This window comes from Ornithodoros turicata, chromosome 7, assembly GCF_037126465.1.
Source record: "Ornithodoros turicata isolate Travis chromosome 7, ASM3712646v1, whole genome shotgun sequence".
In the NCBI taxonomy this organism is placed as follows: domain Eukaryota; kingdom Metazoa; phylum Arthropoda; class Arachnida; order Ixodida; family Argasidae; genus Ornithodoros; species Ornithodoros turicata.
In genome coordinates this window covers 52107625-52125165 of record NC_088207.1, presented here as the reverse complement: position 1 = coordinate 52125165, position 17541 = coordinate 52107625, and the positions used below count along the sequence as shown (strand labels likewise).

The following is a 17541-nucleotide window of genomic DNA, read 5'->3' as shown; positions in this document are numbered from 1 at the left end:
GAACCTTTTCACGAAGACCATTCTCTGGGAGGGGGGGCGTGATCAGGTGCGCGTTATATAATAGCTCGCAGGGAACGTACGCATACGGTCGCACTCAAAGGGAACTTCGTGATATATATCTCTCGTGATTTATTCTTCGCGAGCGTCACAGAACCAGCAAACAACGTTTCCGGGAAAACGACGCAGCTGAAGCTATTGGGACGACGACAATGGTATCCAGTAGAAGCTGTCGAAGCCATCGCAAATGTTTGCCAAGATCTGAGTTGAAACAACCGGTATGTACGTAGTGCTTCTAGATGGATTCGACATTTATGCGCTGTTCAGGGATTTCTTTTTGTACTTTAGAAATGTTGCGAGACGGAGGCTATTGCCCGTGATGAGCCTTCCGGAAGGCTCAACACGGACTGGCTTCCCTGTACTGTAAGAGGTTCAAAATGAATGCTCGGTAGAATGTGGGATTCTATAGTGACCTTGTGGATGACGAGCATTGTCCAGAGGGTAACCCTTTAGGACAACCACCCGTGAGAAGTCCCTAATTAATATTGTAATGTTGACCAGCACGTAGGTTCGTAGGCTCAGCACGTAGACCAGCACGTAGGCTTTCTAAAATTTTGCCTCGTCTCTCGTACCTGATATACAAAACGGTCGTATATTTATCATCAATTGATAATGTTGATGTCGAATAATTGATATTTAATATCAGCCGTGTTCTAGACTTTAATTACGGTGATTAATTACCAATGTGAGGTAACTCTATGTACATGTCCTCCGCCGCAAAGTACAAGCGGCACCCGACGTGTTCGCATCCGGAAGGAACTATATAGCGAGTATAGGTTCAAGTCGTCCAGAGTCTTCGGACGCGACCTGTCAGGATGTGGTGATGTAGGCCGACATCATATTAGGCCCGCGTACGCCCTACCACGACTTCGAACACGGCGCGGTACAAAACGCACCGTCATATATCAGCGGCTTGGCCGAGCCTCGTTGATGGTAGCCAAGACGGTCGTGCTGAAGACTAGGAGGTGGTGGGTTCGAATCCCACTACCGGCTGTGCTGTCCGAGGTTTTTCCTGGGTTTTCCGAAGACTTTCCGCAGGCGAGTGTCGGCACAGTTCCCCCTGAAGTCGGCCCAGGACGCATACTAACCCTCTGTCCCCCACTCCTCCCTGCTGTCCTCTCTTCATCTGTCCACATTTGTAAAACGCTAACACGGAAACAAAAAAGAGAGAGAGAGAGAGAGAAAAGAAAGAAGACAACGTGTGCGACATGTCCTGCCCGAAAGTGGACAATGGGTTATGTAATCACTAATCACACTGATCAGTCAAATCTACGCGGAACCAGAAAGTGGAACATTGAAAGTAACGCGTCGATTCACCGAGCATCTTACTGTCTCCAATACACGATGTCTTTTGTCACACTAGGGCACTAATACAAATGAACGTGATGTTTCTTTCTTTTTTTTTACTTTCTAGAACCATGTACCGACTTTGTTTTTATGGACTCGTTTTCTTCCTTACCGCGGTAAGTAACACACTCCGTCTATGTCCGAATAGACCTCTCCATGTTTGTAAACGTATGACGTCATAGTGTTCGACAGCGCCACCGGTTTGGTAGAGTTGAACTATATATGCTCGGAGCTATGGGGCGAATAAGGTCGCGCCCGAAAACCACGGTCTTGAGGCTATTACGATGATCCCTGAAAGGGACGCGACCTTCGTTCCTACTTTTCTTTCAATAGACATCTCCCTGTTTGTAAACAAATGACGTGTTCGACAGCGCCACCAATTTGGTAGAGTTGAACTACGCTCCAAGCTAGCGGCGAACAAGGTTGCGCCCGAAAGCCCTTGAAGGGATTACGATGATCCCTGAAAAGGACGCGAACTTCGGTCCCACTTTTCTTTCAGTAAGAGGCAGCGAACACGTGCCCATTCGTAGAACCCAGCTCTCCCCTTCTGATCTGTTTCGGTTTCGGTCTGTCTACCAACGTCGTGATGACGTTTCTCGGGTAGAGGTCAATAGGAGGCAGCGAACAAGTGCCCATTCGTGGAAACCAGCTCTCCCCTTCTGATCTGTTTCGGTTTCAGTCTGTCTACCAACGTCATGATGACGTTTCTAGGGTAGAGCTTCACACTCATAGCGCGTAAACGGCCATTTGCTCTTGATTTGACACGCGTGATCATTTTTTCGTGACACCCAAGATTTACGTCCCTTCTGCAGGTGGTTGCGAGGCGTCTCAATCCAGCGAAACAAGTTCTCAATGAACGCGGTATGTCACATTAATAATCATTCCGAATCGCTAGGTGCATGTTTGTCATTTTTCGTGCGTTAGTCGGCGAGTTGTAATAATATGATCACGCAGCACCTCGTAAAACGTAGCAAATGAAATGGAAAATAAATCACGAAATACTACTTCGAATAATGACGTAACGGGTGACGTACTCGGGTACTTAGTTGAACGGAAATTTCACTATTATACAGTACTTATATTCCGTTCTTGTATTGGTTCAGTTTTTGTGTGTGTTCCTCGATGCAGTTACTTTTTCAATTCAATTCAATTTATTTCATCATTACGACGTGGAGATGGGAAATTTTGTCTGCGTCATTTGTGCTGGTAAATTTACTATACCATTGTGATCACTAAAAGGAAAAATCACTTTCACAGATTGCGTTTGTCCTCATTAGTAATGACTCAATTCAGAATAATTAATAACTAATAAGGTTTCATTAATTAATGTATGCTAAACGCTTATTGGCTTATCTTCTAGGATGCGGCAAGGTTCACGCATCTCGAAGGATTATTGGTGGCGCTGAAGCACTCGAAGGTCAATTCCCGTGGGCGGTAAGCCGGCTGATCAGCGTCCAGTACTGGGTTCCTTTTTCTTCACGTATCGGAAGCAAAAGACTGCGTCTCACTATATACATGCTGAACAAGCAATCTACGTTCCGTGTTGACTTCACACGGGATACATTTACAGATAGGAAGCAATTGGGTGTTGTTTACGAACGTATCGCGGTCACGTGACTATAACGAGCATGATAACGGGGCTCATTGGTTGCCGCTGCCGTCGACCGCAGAGCAGCGTTTTACTTCGCATCTCTCTTCCCCTTTCTCCCGCTATTTCCAGCCATAATCCCCAACAGAGTAGGGACATCATCCGTGGAGTATGCTGTTAGCGCCTTCAAGTGGCGACGCCCCCGCAGTGCCCTCTAGTGGCGTACCCGACACGATGGCTAATCCTCCTGTTTATGGGAGATAATCCGTTTATTGGGGGTTGCATGGTAAACAACACCCGAGGTATCTGTGAGTAAAGTCAACGCCCCCAAACCTGCACTGTTAAAACAGAACTTGACGGCGTAGTGCCACTAGTTTATCTCGAAAGCTCGGGGAGTGGGGGTGGCTCGGCCCCACGTTGGGCACCAATTTGTAGGGTTCTCTTCCCTTAATTCTGCCGGGTTCTCTATAGCTGACCCCGTCGACTTAGACTGTAGATTTTCGAGCAGAGAGTGTGCGCGCACATTCTTCTATACGTGGAGTCGCGATGTCGTCTACTTCAGCCGCAGTAGACGATACCGAACAATGGCTTTCTGAGGCTCGCAGTGGCCAGCCATGCGGTTTAGGCAGCCCATCCCTCTAGCCATGGCTGTCGAAAGCACGTCTTGTGACGCAGGCCTTCTTTATCTATAGGTGATGTCAGTATAGTTTGCCCTGAATGTGACGAGAGTGATACGTTTGGGTAAAAGTGGTTTCGACTAAGAGCTGCAAGAGCTTTCACTGCAGGTGTGCTGACAGCGTGACCGTTGCAGTTAACGCGGTAGATTGTTTCCTTATCTTGGAAGATTGCTTCGAGGTCTTCGTTACATATTGCAGCTGGAGTAGGCTCTAACAGGCATTCCTTTAACGCTGCAGGTATACCTGGAAATTTCTTTCCCTGCCGGAGCGACACGTTGCGGTGGGAGTATCGTTACCCGATATCATGTGGTCACGGCGGCACACTGCACTCTGTAGTATGTATATTGACTTTTTTTTGCCAATGTAGTAGCACTTGAGGTTGATGAAACACAGTAGAACCAACAAAACACTTGGGCCTCACAAAGTCCAGTTGCAACGATCGGTGAAAAGGCAACGGCAATGGCTGTCGAGTCATCCAGTTCATCAAAACAGGTGGTGGTGGTGGTGATGGTGAAAGGGCTTGCCGTTGTCGGCCTCACGTATGTGGGCAACGTCACGACTGACGCCCTGGGGAAATGTGCGTCCTGGGCCGACTTCTAGGGGAACTGTGCCGACATATGTCTGAAAGCGTCTGGTTTTTTTTATCAAAACATGATCATTCAAACGAGTCATATGAGTCCGCCAATCATGGCCGTAAGCCGTGCAGATGAGCCGCATGGGAAGCCACTGATAGCCAAAGAAAGCCGTGTATGAAGTCGTCTGCGACGATTGGCATATGTTGGCTGAAGCAGTGAAATGAGGCAACAAGGAAGCTTTCTGTATTTGTAGGTGGCGTTAGTCGAACCCACACCGTCTAATATCCGGTTAGACCTGGCAATTCTTCTGCTTTGTTTTACATCCGGAGTAACTGGTCTGATCTGAGAGGAAAAAAGAAAAAAAGCCGAAGCTCTTTGGCTGCATGTATAGTGTACGTGTTTATAAGTGCTTGAACGCGGCCATACCAGCACTGGACAGCTGCTGTTCAGAAGTGTGTAGCCAGAGCCAAGCACGTAGAGCTGAGGGGCTTATAGGCTCAAAGCTTTATTTATATGTAATGGTTACTCACGCAAGTTTTTCGTGGCCACGTGCCCTCAGTGGCTGCTCTCAGGTTTCAGACCTCTGCATATAAGTGCTGCTCTTCTGCACCTTGAAAACTCGCTAGCGGGGTAGGGGAGGTCCGGATGGTACTTCCACCGGGTCACTGGTGAGATATTCAGGGGCGTGCAGAAGTAACGGCATCTAGATCGTGCGAGACCCAGTCGCTCCCGCATTGTTTTTCTCATGCCAGACTCTTAGGGCTTTCTCAATTAATCCAAAGTCTTCAGGAGAGAGAAGGGATTGATGAACACTTTGGCTTTTCCTCCTCCCCTCTTGTCGGTACTGTGCAACGCGATAGATCTCTAGCCGAGAAACATCATGACGTTGGTAGACAGACTGAAACCGTAACAAATCGGAAGGGGAGAGCTGGGTCCCACGAATGAGCATTTGTTCGTTGCCTCCTATTGAAAGGAAAGTAGGACTGAAGGTCGCGTCCCTTTCAGGGACCATCGTAATCCCCTCAAGACCGTGGCTTTCCAGCGCGACCTTGTCCATCCCTAGCTTCGAGCGTAGTTCAGCTCTACCAAATTGGTGGCGCTGTCGAATACTATGACGTCATTTCTTTACAAACAGGGATATGTCAATTGAGGCATTCGAATGGGCAGGTTGTCCTCCTCTTAAAAGTTGGTCCGGGAGGACGTTCAAAATCAGAGCCCAGGAGGGAGCCAGATGCCTGTCTTGCGCCATATCAAAATATGGCGGCCGTATCTTGCAACTGAACCACGTGAACTGAACCCAAGGGATGGTAGTGATTTTCGCAGACAGTTTCAGTAAACACCAATATCGTATTGACTATGTTGACAGACGTTTCTTTTTGGTGTATACAGCGCTGGCAGCGGACCAGGCGAGGTGACAGTACGTTACGGGAACACGGACTTCAAGAAAGGCAAACCAATCAAAGTCGAAAGATACCTGCGGCATCAGAAATTTGTCCCGTCAACGTTTGAAAATGACATCGCCATCATGCAAGTCAGTGATCTTTTACTACGTGAATCATGTTACTTTCCTTCATATATATACACATATATATCTCCGGGCTAAATAATTTGCGAACTGCTGCACCAATCACCGAACGTTCTTTTTTACAAGTATATACCATACCATACCATCCGTTACCATCTACAAGCTGTGCACCGACTTAAGGAGTGGGAGGCGCTCATTATTTAAATACAAATTCAAATTGTATTTGCAATTAAAAAAAACAACTTAGCCCGGGGACTTAACTGAAACACCCTGTATACCAGACCGTTCCTGCACTCTTAAAAATGAACTTCACCACATAGCACGCTCCTAGCCAACCATCATGCCGAATGACAACGTTCTCGCCCCTGATTTGTTGAAAACGGGAGGCGGGGCCTATTTTGTGCCGTGCGTAATTGCCGTGACGTTGTCATTCGAGATGATGGTTGGCTAGGAACGTGCTATGTGGTGAAGTTCATTTTTAAGAGTGTGGTTCACACGTATAACTGCGACTGTGCCTGTGTGACTGCGCGACTGACAAGACATAGTCATCTCTGTCGTACTGCATCTCTAATTTCAGCTGAAGAAACCGTTCACGTTTGATAAAAAGCACGCGGTTCCGGTTTGCATTCCATCCCATCCGGTTGACGTGTTTCACGTGCCCGTGGCTGTAGCAGGATGGGGTGTAACCAGCATGAAAGCTGGTAAGTCCTTCTGCCATTCGTAGAAACTCGTGCTTGGGCTGAGAAACTGAAGCACGATTAAAGTGTTTCATATCATACAACTGCGGTCATTTATCTGTTATTCAAGCCTTGTTTAACTGCAACGTGTTACACAGAGCTTCACCGCATAGCATGGTCCTACACCCTCAGAAGAGAACTTCACCGCATAGCACGTTCTCCGCCAACTATTGCAACGAATGATAAGGTTACGCTTCTGATTCGAAGAGCGAGGGGGCGTACGCCTTTTTGTAGCAGTTTGTATATATCATACCTGCTACAAAAAGGCGTACCCCCCCCCCTCTCTCTCTCTCTCTCTCTCTTCAAATCACAAGCGATATCCCTATCATTCGAGGCAATGGTTGGCGCACAACGTGCTATGCGCTGAAGTTCTGTTCTGGGAGTATAGCCAACCATCTTTCCGGGTGTCATCATCTTCCTCGCTGATTTATTAAAAACGGGAGGCGAACACTTTTTTTGTGACGCTTACATGCAGTATGTAGTTAGTTAATTGTCACAGAACGGGCCCCTCTGTCTCCTGAAATCAAGACCGATAGACATATCGTTCAGCGGAGTGGTCTGCGCGCAGCGTGTTATGCGGTGAAGTACAAGTTTTTACAGTGCATTGCGCAGAACGGTGCCTTTATAACTTCCGTTTTGTGAAAAGCGCGGGGCACACACTTTTTTGTGACAATTAACATAATGGCCTGAGTGTCACATATGGACGTGCGCATCCCGTTTGCAAGGAGTCAGCGGAGAGAAAGATGTTATTGATGGGGGATGATGGTTTGCTAAGAGCGTGTTATAAGGTATGGTGAAGAAGTCGGCCCATGACGCACATTCCCCAAGGGCGTTAGTCGTGACGTTGCCCACCTCTGTGAAATCGACCACGGCGAGCCTCATCACCACCACCACCGTCGTCGTCATCATCATCATCATCATTTTAAAGCGGAACTTCACCACATAACATGCTCCTAGTCAACCATCACCCCAGATGACGTCATTCTCCCCCTGATTTTGTGAAAACGGGAGACACTCGACCTTTTACAGCGTGTGACTGTGTCACAAAACCTCAGGTTTCGCTTTCCCTGTTGCAAAACCAAGTTAAGATAATCTAAATCCCTTATAATCTAAAATAATCTAAAGGCATTTTTGACATACTCAGAGATGGCAAGAGTGTCGATATGTCTGTGCCTCAGCCATTACACGACCAACAACATCACATTGCTACATTGATTGATCTTGATTGGTTTATTTTATTTTATACGCACATTGTATACACAAACACATAGGATGGAGGAGACAGAGGGAAACACTCCCTGCTAAAGTCTCCTCCCTAATAATTTACATAATAATCTACATTAGCCGCGATTACACGAATGAGGCAGAAGCGCGTATCGTATCGAGTTATCGCACCTCCTCGCACCGGTGGATTGGCCGATGTGGCCCTGTCGGAGAAGATTTGTTGCGATAAGTGGGTACGATAGGCTTTCGTCGCATATGTGTAAACGGGGTGATTGATACCATAGTCATTCATGTAGTTGTTGCTGTTGTTCCTACCTTGCAGAAGGTCTTATGAAGCCGACGGCGGATACATTGCAGTACACCTTAGTCAAAGTGGTGCCCAACTCGGTCTGTTCGGCGGCATTTCGAGATGCAGGGTTTCACAAGGAACTTATGTACTGTGCCTATCGTGTCAACGCTGATGCCTGTCAGGCAAGTATCCTTCCACACCATGTACATGTGTGATATTTTTTTGCTATTTCCTCGTATTTTATTTCTGTTGGAAGTCAAGCGGTATCCAGTCTTCTCTTTCCTCTTGTGTTGCCGCCTTCTCGCTGGTTTTCGTTCTTCTACCAGAATAACCGGACAAACAGCACTACTGAACTATTTTGTTGCTATACGGTGACATGAAAAATAAGCCTGAGCCTTGGGCAGGCGAACACTGAAGACGACACGACAAGACAGCTCACAACCAGCACGTGTCGTCTTCAGTGTTCGCCCAGTGTTCAGGCTTATTTAGCATGGTGTCTGTCCACCAGCTTGCCTGCATATATGCCGTTTTCTCCGTGTTAAAGAGGACTTCGCAATGTTTCGAACAAAATTAGGCGAGCTTCATGCCGAACACGAACCATCCCCTTCGATACCGAATACAACATTCGCATTCATTTTGCGCGAGTAATTCGTACATGATGACAATAGCAAACCGAAACCGAAATGCGAGAAGCAGAAAACAGAACTCCATGCTACGGCGGTTTCCGTGACGTCACACAGCATTGTCGTCTGCTTCGAAGCCTGCATTCTTTCTTCCTCGTCGGATGCCGGATGATGTCAGCCGTGTGATGCTTTTGAGCGCCCTCTGGCTTCACAGAGGCGAAGCGCTCGCTTCGTAATAGATTACGGATATACCACAACCATTCTGTTGATTTTGTTGCGGAGTCCCACTTTCACGAAGTAACTCTTTTTCCCATGTCCTCTTCTTCAGGGCGACTCCGGCGGGCCTATGGTTGCGCGTACAAGACAGGGAAAGTTCCTGCAGGTGGGCATCGTATCATACGGCATCGGCTGCGCCATGAATGATATGCCAGGCGTGTACACCCGACTCGACCATTACTACAACTGGATCAAACACCATTTACGTCGTCCTCGTTCGATGAAACTTTTGAAAGGATTAGACCCGCAGAGTTTTTATGGCTTGCTTAGGACATTAGCAAATACGAGTGACGAGGAAAAATAAATCGTTGAAAAAATATATTTACTTCATCGATTTTAATGTTGATCTTCACTTCGCCTAAAGATGATAATGGGTAAAGGCGAACCTGCAGTGCGTTTGCAGGTATCGCCTGGTAACCTGCATCACCCTCACCCATTACATGAACGTTTTGCCAGCCTGCCTTACTAATTAATTTTGCATTTTCCCCGGTTCTCATCGAGAAAAATAACGGAAACAGATTTTTTTTTACTTCCATATTCCGCACTCTTAAAACAGAATTTCACCAGACAAGACGGTGAGGGTCAACCATTACTTTCTTCATTTATTTAACCAAGACGTTACAAGGACCCGCCTAAGCCGTAAGACTTGTTTGCTCGGCGCTACCCGCGCTACTAGCCCGCACTACCCGCGGATGCAGTGCGAGTAAATCCGCAGTTCACCCGCGACGCGCATCGTCACGCAGTTCCTACTCGCAAACAACAAAGCTGCGAAGCGAATAACAAAAGAGAACGGTATCATCCATAATGACGGTTCTTAATGGAGGTTGTTAATAAGGAAGGTTCTTAATAACGGTTAATTAAGCTCTGAGCGTGCGATGCGGTCAAGTACTGCGTTTAAAGTGTGCGAGGTAAAGCGATTGACATTGCAACAGCTAGTCCAGTCTAGGGTAGCTAAATAGGGTACAGAGTATCGCATTCCTTTTCCGCGCCGGAGCCGCCATTCGGTGTCCGCGATTGGGCCGATCGTGTCACGTGGTTTCTCCTTCCAATAAGAACGCGCCGTCCATGTTGAGTCCCCTCCATCGAGCTGGCTCGACTGCGCGCTGTTCTCCGGCGGAGAACGGGGAGATTGGCGTCCCGTTGCTAGGCGACGCAGCCGCGCTGGTCCCAAAATGGCGGTCTCGCTCGCCGGCGTGGCTCACTGTCGCTACTCTGCTCCCTGTTTAGTGACTCTAGTCCAGTCTGACCACGATATTGTGAGATGACCAGAGGGTATGTTGCCGGATGGAGTTGACTTGAAAGAAAACGGGAGAAGTTTCCACGAGGAAATGCTGTTTTTTTTATTTATTTATGCTGGTTACGCTACATCGCCTTGCGGCATAGAGTAGCGGGGGTATAAAAACGAAAAATGAACATGAACATAACATTACAGCAACATTACATTACATTACAGTTTGAAGCAACGGTGCTCAGTGTGAGGTCGAACCACCGTGGGAAAAATGTTTGCCTTTGCGGCTGTGTTTCGCAATAAAAGCGGGGGCAAATGACAATACTCATTAGTAAGTTAGGCTAGCAAAAGGTTTGTTTAGTGTTCCGGAAATGTTACCGCTCCCAAGTATATATATCAGCTCGTTTGTACCATTTTATTTTGGTCTAGAGCTGATCATGTCACAATATTGCGATGAAGTATAATTGGAGATTTACATGAAAGGTGTGTCAGATTGTACGGCTCGCAATAAAGTTAAGTTGAACACCGCTCCATCCTGCAAAGCTGGAAGAGATCCACCCTGACAGCGCATAGAGCAGAAAACAACGTGTTCATAACGAGGGTCATCCCCCCCCCCCTCTAACTGGAATGGGATGACCCGAACACCGTCCGCCGGTATTTCTACTAAGCACCACCACAGGGTCCGCAGGCCGGAATGGGGTTCAAGTGAAGTCTGACTCATGCTGTACCGGCTGTTAGCACGTCAGTTGCTTTCCCACGCAAAAAAAAGAAACGCTGCCGCTTGCGGGTGTAATGAGGGAGTATACCCGCGTCACACCTACGGGTGCGGGTTCGATCCTACTTACCCGCGCAAATGTCTCGTGAACGAAAGGACAGTGGTACTTCTGAATGATTTCACCAACATACGTACAACAATGTCTCGGGAACACCACCATTATATCGAACGCATCCTCATTTTATTAAGGAGACACCGTTATATCGAACAGTACAGCGCATTCGTTGCCGAAGCCCACCGCACCTCTTGGGCGTAAGACAGACAGAATAGAATCGTGCGTTCTGTGGTCCGGCAACAGCTGCGAATCAGGATCAGGCTTGTTTTCCATTAACGAACATTCATGCAAATATGATGTCACGCGGTTGACTTACACGTGTTGCTTGTACGGCTACAGGTAATAACATGGTTGACGACTCACAAATGAGGAATGATGACTCACTCAACTTCTATGATGAAAGAAGGAAGCCACTGAAAAGGTTAGCCAGCTGTAGGACTCGAACCCACATCTTCTGGATTACCGGTAATCATCAGAAGATGTGAGTTCGAGTCATATATACAGCTGGCTAACCTTTTCAGTGACTTCCTTCTTTCATAATTAATTTCTTAGGCACTTGATGCATTGTATGTATTCGTCCCTTCTGTGTGTTCCAGTCCCAGAGCATCAATCGCCATCATGTTCAACTTCAATGCCGGGAGGCACTGTTGCTATTGTGTCAGTGAGCTGACACTTTTTTCAGTCAACTTTACCAAGACCTGGCGCTTAAGAAGCGCATCTGGTAAGACAGTATAAGTAAGAACGAAACACTGTTTAGCTTGTTAAAAAGAAAACAAAACGAAAGAAAGAGGTTTCTTGAGTCAGAATTCTGCCTTGTTGTTGCCGCCAGTCTTTTTGTTACTTCGAATGTCTTCGAATTGGTACGTTCCTCTTTCGAATATGTGTATTTTGCTTTTAACGTTGGTCTCAGTTGTGTGGTTGTCACTAATAACGAGTATATAGACTTTGTTGAAGTATTCGTACAAAATCCACAGAACTGCGTTTTCTTTAATGAACCATGCCGAAGAAACAGTTGCAGTAGTTGGTTATACATATATATCCTGATCCTCACACCCTTTCCTCCTTCCTGCTTATCGACATCACAAATGTGATGTCATGTGAGGACCTAAGCGTAAGCTGAATGATATATCTTCAATGGTCTGTTAGGTGCATGCAGAGACCTCTATTGGTTGGTCTGCGTCCAACTGGAGAAGCAGCGTTTTTAAATACTTGTGACATTCACGTTCTTGTGGCACACGTCGTGAATAAATGAAATGCAGCATAAAACCAATACCCCATCCCCCGCGCACGCACACAGTATATCCTTTGAAAACCAGAATTCGCGCAACTCATTCGGTTCCATTTCATCGCGTCTCCATCACATTGATATTCGTTGCATACTCTATTACCCGCCCTCATTGCCCAGAAACTTTCAACAAGCTGTTTTCATATTTTACGCAACTGTACGGTGGAAGCATAAAGAAGTATATATAGGAACAAGATGCTCGCAGTTGCTTGTCGTCTGCGAACTACGTCGCCTGTCAGTGTCGTCTGCCAATCGTGACTTTTTTGTTGTGCTCCCCCTGCCGTTCGAAAGGCAGTTTCTTTTTCTTTGCCGCCCATGAATGTCGTCCTTACAAGTGTGTTTGTCGGCTGTCTGCAAATGCACAAGCGTAGAAGTCGACTTTCCATGGTTTCCAACTTCTAGTCCGCAGAGAGATTGGCTGCAATGGGATTCTGCCTTGTTGTTGCCGCGAGCCTTTTTGTCGCTTCGAATGTCTTCGAATTGGTACGTTCCTCCTTCGAATACGTATGTTTTTCTTTTTCACTTGGGTGGTTGTAACTAATAACGAGTATATCGACTTTGTTGAAGTACTAGTATAAAATCTGTAGAAGTGTGGTTTCCTTTAATAAACTAAGCCGAAGAAGCAGTTGCAGTAGTTGGTTATACATATAACGACCACGTATGCCACTGCAATGAACTACGGGGCTGCAACACTCTCTTAAGCCATATTGCCACACACCGATGTTTCCGGGGTGTCGGTGATGGCCACGGGGGACGTGTTCTTCGTGTTACAGGTATCGGCACAGAAGATCGTATTAAACCCAAAACGTAAGTTATGCTTCACAAACGGCTAATTAAAAAAAATAAATTGAAACACTCAGCGAAAGCATTGAAGTTCTGAACACTTAAACGTTAGATTGCGGAGTGTCACTGGAGAACCGCATCATCAATGGTCGCAGAGCCGAGGAAGGTGCATTCCCGTGGATGGTGAGCTCCGTTTCCTACTTCTAAAGCGAATTGCAACGTAGTCAAAGTTAACGACATTCACAATATTTACGTCATTATGGTTACTACAAGCGTCGTTCGTGGTTGACCGAGACTTAGGCTCGAGAAAAGTCAGTGAGTAGATGTAATTGAATAGAACTTTCGGAGGACGAAGTGTAATCTTTGTCAGGTCAGCAGCGAGCGCGGCAATCATGGCGGGAGCAGTGTGTCTGTAACTGTGGAACAGCGATTTATAATAATCAAGTTCCTCGCGAAGAAGAATGTCATATCAGCCAAGATTTTGCAAAGATTACTGTCCTAGCATAGGGAACAAACGATGTTAAGGGGAAGGGTGTACGAACGGTGCAGACAGTGGCGAAGGACGGTATATATGATGACGAATGAACCGCGCGGACACGATCGTCCGACTGCAGCGGTGGGCTCGGGGCATTGCATCCCAGCGTTACATTAGTGTCGGCAGTGTGGAGGCAGTCATTCACGAGCACTTACTGTTCTGCAAAGACTGTGCAAGATGGATTCCCTGGCGCCTCACTTGTGACCAGAGGGAGCGCGCATGGCAGTCCCTGAGCAGCTGCCGAACCGGTTTCAGTCCAAGGGGGACGAACTTTTTGCAATCAATCAATCAATCATCGCATGTGACAAAACCTGAATGCATCATTTCACCCTCCAAAAAAGCAGCATCTAATGGCGACATAAGGCTCCCCTGCCGCCACAGAAAAGCAAGACGCAGCCGTCTGCTGGGAAGTCCATGGGAACTGTCTTCTGGGATATGCGCGGTGTCATCCACGTGGACTTCTTGGAGTAAGAGGGCCAGGATTAATACGCGGTACTGCTGCCGTGCGAAACGCAAGTACCAAGAAAAGGCCTGGGGTGTTGTCCGAAAGGGTCGTTCTTCTTCTGACAATGCCTGGTCTCGCACAGCGAATTTGACGGTCGCAACCCTGGCCGAAAAGCGCTAGGAGGTTTTGCCCCATGCCCCTTACAGTCGAGATTCAGCCCCAAGCGATTACCATTTGTTTAGGTCCCTTATAAAGTGCACCTTGGAGGAAAGATGTCCTGCAGTGGCTACGACAGCAACCCACTTCTTTCTACGCCAAAGGCCGAGTGGCTCTGGACTACCATCTCCAAAAAGTCTCGGTCAACCTTCAACGACTCTTGTATTATCCACTTGTAAGGCTAACTTCATTAAATCACAAGAGTATGTCATTGGTCGCAGGTACGATTGCAGGTGCACATGACGGAAGGTGTTACACCAGCAACATGCGGTGGAACCATCATCACGCCCTGGCACGTCTTGACGTCGGCTCACTGCGTTATACAGTAATGTTACCAACGTCACCAACACCGATATTATCAAAAACTGATTCTTTGGTATTTAAGAATTATTGGAAAGCACACTCCATTCATGTCGAATACTCCCTTCCATACACACAAAAAAAGAGAGAAAAACAAAAAGAAATGCTAATTTGCGTGTCGCGAAATGCCATCCATCTTTAACGTCGAATCCGAGTGGGGAAAGGGCTACAAGCCGTCGGGTGACCTCATTTTTGATAAGATAGCTCCGATTCTCGATGTTCTAGATGTTCCGTGGGTAAGGCTTGTAACCCTTTCCTCCTCGTGTGGCGTGTCAATGTAACCTCCTTTCTTCGCAGCTTTGCGCTGAGACTATGAGCCTTCAAAAAAGAGGCGAAGCCAAGGGCTCATTTTCACGAGTTTTCGGCGAATTTATTTCGGCATTACGAGTGGGATTCTGTGCAATACTGAGTAAAATGACCACGGGGAACCCATTTCCGCAAAGAAAACGTAAGGTTATCTTGGGAAATTTCGGAGTTCAATTCAATAAATTAACTTTCCGTCAACTGAAATTAAATAAAAATGTTACCAATATGTGGCAAAAGTCATTGGCAGAAAAAAATCCCTTGACCGCATGTTTCTCCGGGGGCTACGTTTTTTTTTACTATGAATTTCTATCATGTTTGGTGGACCACCCTGTTTATATCGTATACCAGTATTTTTGTGCAGTGACGGCAAGATCTTCGATTCCATTGAAGTGATCTCTGGTTCCGTGACTACGACGTCCTCCAAGGCGATGAAAGTACGCGTGGTCGCCGCTGTGCACCACGAACGCTACAATCAAAGCACATTCTTCAATGACATCGCCATCTTGCGGGTGGAGAAGCCCTTCCAGTATGGTCTCCTGGTGCGACCTGCTTGTCTCCACACGAACGAAACAGACCTCACAGGTCACAAGGTCATCGTTGCCGGTTGGGGAGTAGAGCGAGCACGTAAGGAACTGCACTCTACGAAGGATAGTAGTTTTAGCCCCTTTTTGGGGACTAGATGCATTGCAAGAGTTCGTCCCTTTCAGACTAAACGCATGCAAGTCAATGGGAAGTTTAAGGTTTTACTTGCGTTGATTGGGATTAAATTTCAGGGTCATGCGAGTAAAATTGGGACATTGAGCTATAAAGCTAGAGAGGACCACAACCTGCGATTACTCCTTAGAGAGCATATGATCTGTTTTTCTTTATAGCTATATATAAAAATAAGGATATTTAAAATAATGGAAAAACTTTAAAACTCTAACCGCCACCGCTTCGATGTCAAGTGACCGCACGTACTAGCTCGAACAGGTGTAAGTCGCACTTCACGTGAACAGGGTTTGTCGCATGTATTCGCGTTTTGCATGCATGACCATGCCCGTTCTTATCGTATAAGGTTTTTATGAACACTCTGCAGGCGTGGCCGTTTGAACTCAAAAGTTACTGCAACATATATAAATGATATGCATACAGTGTAAGCATGCCAAGTAAAAGCCGGGGGATGCCGATGTTTCGAACAGAGACTGTTCTTGGACTGGGTCCGGTATACTCATCACTGGCATTTAAGGTATTGGGGGTTTATGGGTGTAAAAAGTGTAGGGCCTTGTGAGTCAACTCTTGTATTGACGAAAGAAAAAAAATCCAGCCATTGGCCCGTGAGACTATAAGATTAACCATCTTCGTCCTTGTGGCACTTTGTGTGTGTAAAAAAGTGAGCTAGTGCTGAATGCATGTTTACGTCAAAGCAATTGGATTTTGCTTCGTTTGCAGACCTCCAAGCATCGGACAATTTACGGTTTACCACCATCAAGATTCTTTCGCAACGTGAGTGCAAGAAGCGACTGCAGGAATACAGTTTTAATCCGAAGATAATGATGTGTGCCTACCAAAGGGACAAAGACGCTTGTCAGGTATGACTCGGGGTATCCAACGTTTTGTTTTTCTTGATGAGTCATGTACATGTGTCTCTACAAATTGTGTTGCGGTAAGCCCAGTCTTTGGTGTTTTAATGCGTTGCATCAGGAGCCCGATTTTCAAGAAAAGCCGGTGTCGTAGCGGGGTAAGTGAGGTGTCCGTGTACAGCGCGGCATGTAACGGAGCAGAGCGAACGAGGCTGCGCTCTGCAAGCTGATTCGCTGCCCTCCGTCACGTGGAAGCGCGGATCGACGGCGCAGCCATCGCGGAGCTCGGCGAGCTGGAGCCGACGTCAGTTGCACCTCGTCTCTGGACGCCTTCAGATTGTGTCGTGCGTTCTCCGAGGGTTTCGCGTGCGGCTGAGTATGTGTCTAATGCCGTTTGACAGTTTAAACTGCAACGTTCTCCAGTGGATCCCGTACCTTCTATAATACTAGTCGAAATGTACGAGAAGCAATTAGAAGCAAGACGAACGTCAGATCAGAGGCTAACGCATTGTCATCGCATTAACTAATTACATTAATCGTCCTCAAATCTTGTTATTTATTTTCTCCTCCACTTTTTGTCACGTACACGCAGGGCGACTCTGGTTCCGCTCTGATGCTGAAACAGAAGAAAAGCTACATCCAGGTGGGGATCGTGTCCTTCGGCATCAATTGCGCCGGAGATCTACCAGGGGTGTACGTTCCCGTGGCCGCCTACGCTCAGTGGATCATCGACACACTGAGCCACGGATCGCGCTTCATCAAGTTGAAACACTGACTGACTGCTACTCCTGCTGACAATGGCATCTGGATACTGATTTGCTGAAGAGACATTGTGAGGGGCGCCGAAGGAACGGGTCATATAGTCTGATGTAAAGATGGAAAGCAATGTGTAGCCAGGTTTCATGCGCACGTTTATGGAATTCAAAGTTTTGTAAATGTTAAAATGCCACTATACTCAACGCATTTCTTCGGTGTCTGTTTTTAAGGACCTGTTATTAGCCATTCGCCTTACGTAACGCTCAGCGGTGAAAAGTGAAACATAAAATGAAAGCTAGCTTCACGGCATTGTGTTA

At 46.8% G+C, this 17541-nt stretch overlaps 2 protein-coding genes across 2 annotated transcripts; both read left to right on the top strand.

Moving 5' to 3' along the window:
- Window positions 1–175: 175 nt before the first annotated feature.
- Window positions 176–9239, top strand: LOC135401509 (trypsin Blo t 3-like). The gene is made up of 9 exons (XM_064633958.1): window positions 176–275; window positions 1472–1520; window positions 2217–2265; window positions 2765–2838; window positions 3907–4004; window positions 5634–5775; window positions 6347–6470; window positions 8053–8201; window positions 8971–9239. The coding sequence occupies exons 2-9, from the start codon at window positions 1476–1478 to the stop codon at window positions 9220–9222; spliced, it is 933 nt and encodes a 310-aa protein (XP_064490028.1). The 5' UTR covers window positions 176–275; window positions 1472–1475; the 3' UTR covers window positions 9223–9239.
- Window positions 9240–12471: 3232 nt separating this feature from the next.
- On the top strand, window positions 12472–17531 carry LOC135401507 (trypsin alpha-3-like). The gene is made up of 7 exons (XM_064633950.1): window positions 12472–12744; window positions 13035–13068; window positions 13157–13227; window positions 14462–14565; window positions 15268–15530; window positions 16338–16477; window positions 17061–17531. Exons 1-7 carry the CDS (start codon window positions 12685–12687, stop codon window positions 17241–17243), a joined length of 855 nt encoding a protein of 284 aa, XP_064490020.1. The 5' UTR covers window positions 12472–12684; the 3' UTR covers window positions 17244–17531.
- The last annotated feature ends 10 nt before the right edge of the window (window positions 17532–17541 follow it).

Excerpts from the sequence above, each read along its gene's own strand:
- LOC135401509 (XM_064633958.1), top strand. The coding sequence starts at position 1,476 with ATGTACCGACTTTGTTTTTATGGACTCGTTTTCTTCCTTACCGCG. Across the intron at positions 2,266-2,764 it reads ACAAGTTCTCAATGAACGCG|GATGCGGCAAGGTTCACGCA; the intron begins GTATGTCACATT and ends CTTATCTTCTAG. Across the intron at positions 5,776-6,346 it reads ATGACATCGCCATCATGCAA|CTGAAGAAACCGTTCACGTT; the intron begins GTCAGTGATCTT and ends CTCTAATTTCAG.
- LOC135401507 (XM_064633950.1), top strand. The coding sequence starts at position 12,685 with ATGGGATTCTGCCTTGTTGTTGCCGCGAGCCTTTTTGTCGCTTCGAAT. Across the intron at positions 12,745-13,034 it reads CTTCGAATGTCTTCGAATTG|GTATCGGCACAGAAGATCGT; the intron begins GTACGTTCCTCC and ends TTCGTGTTACAG. Across the intron at positions 15,531-16,337 it reads TTGGGGAGTAGAGCGAGCAC|ACCTCCAAGCATCGGACAAT; the intron begins GTAAGGAACTGC and ends CTTCGTTTGCAG.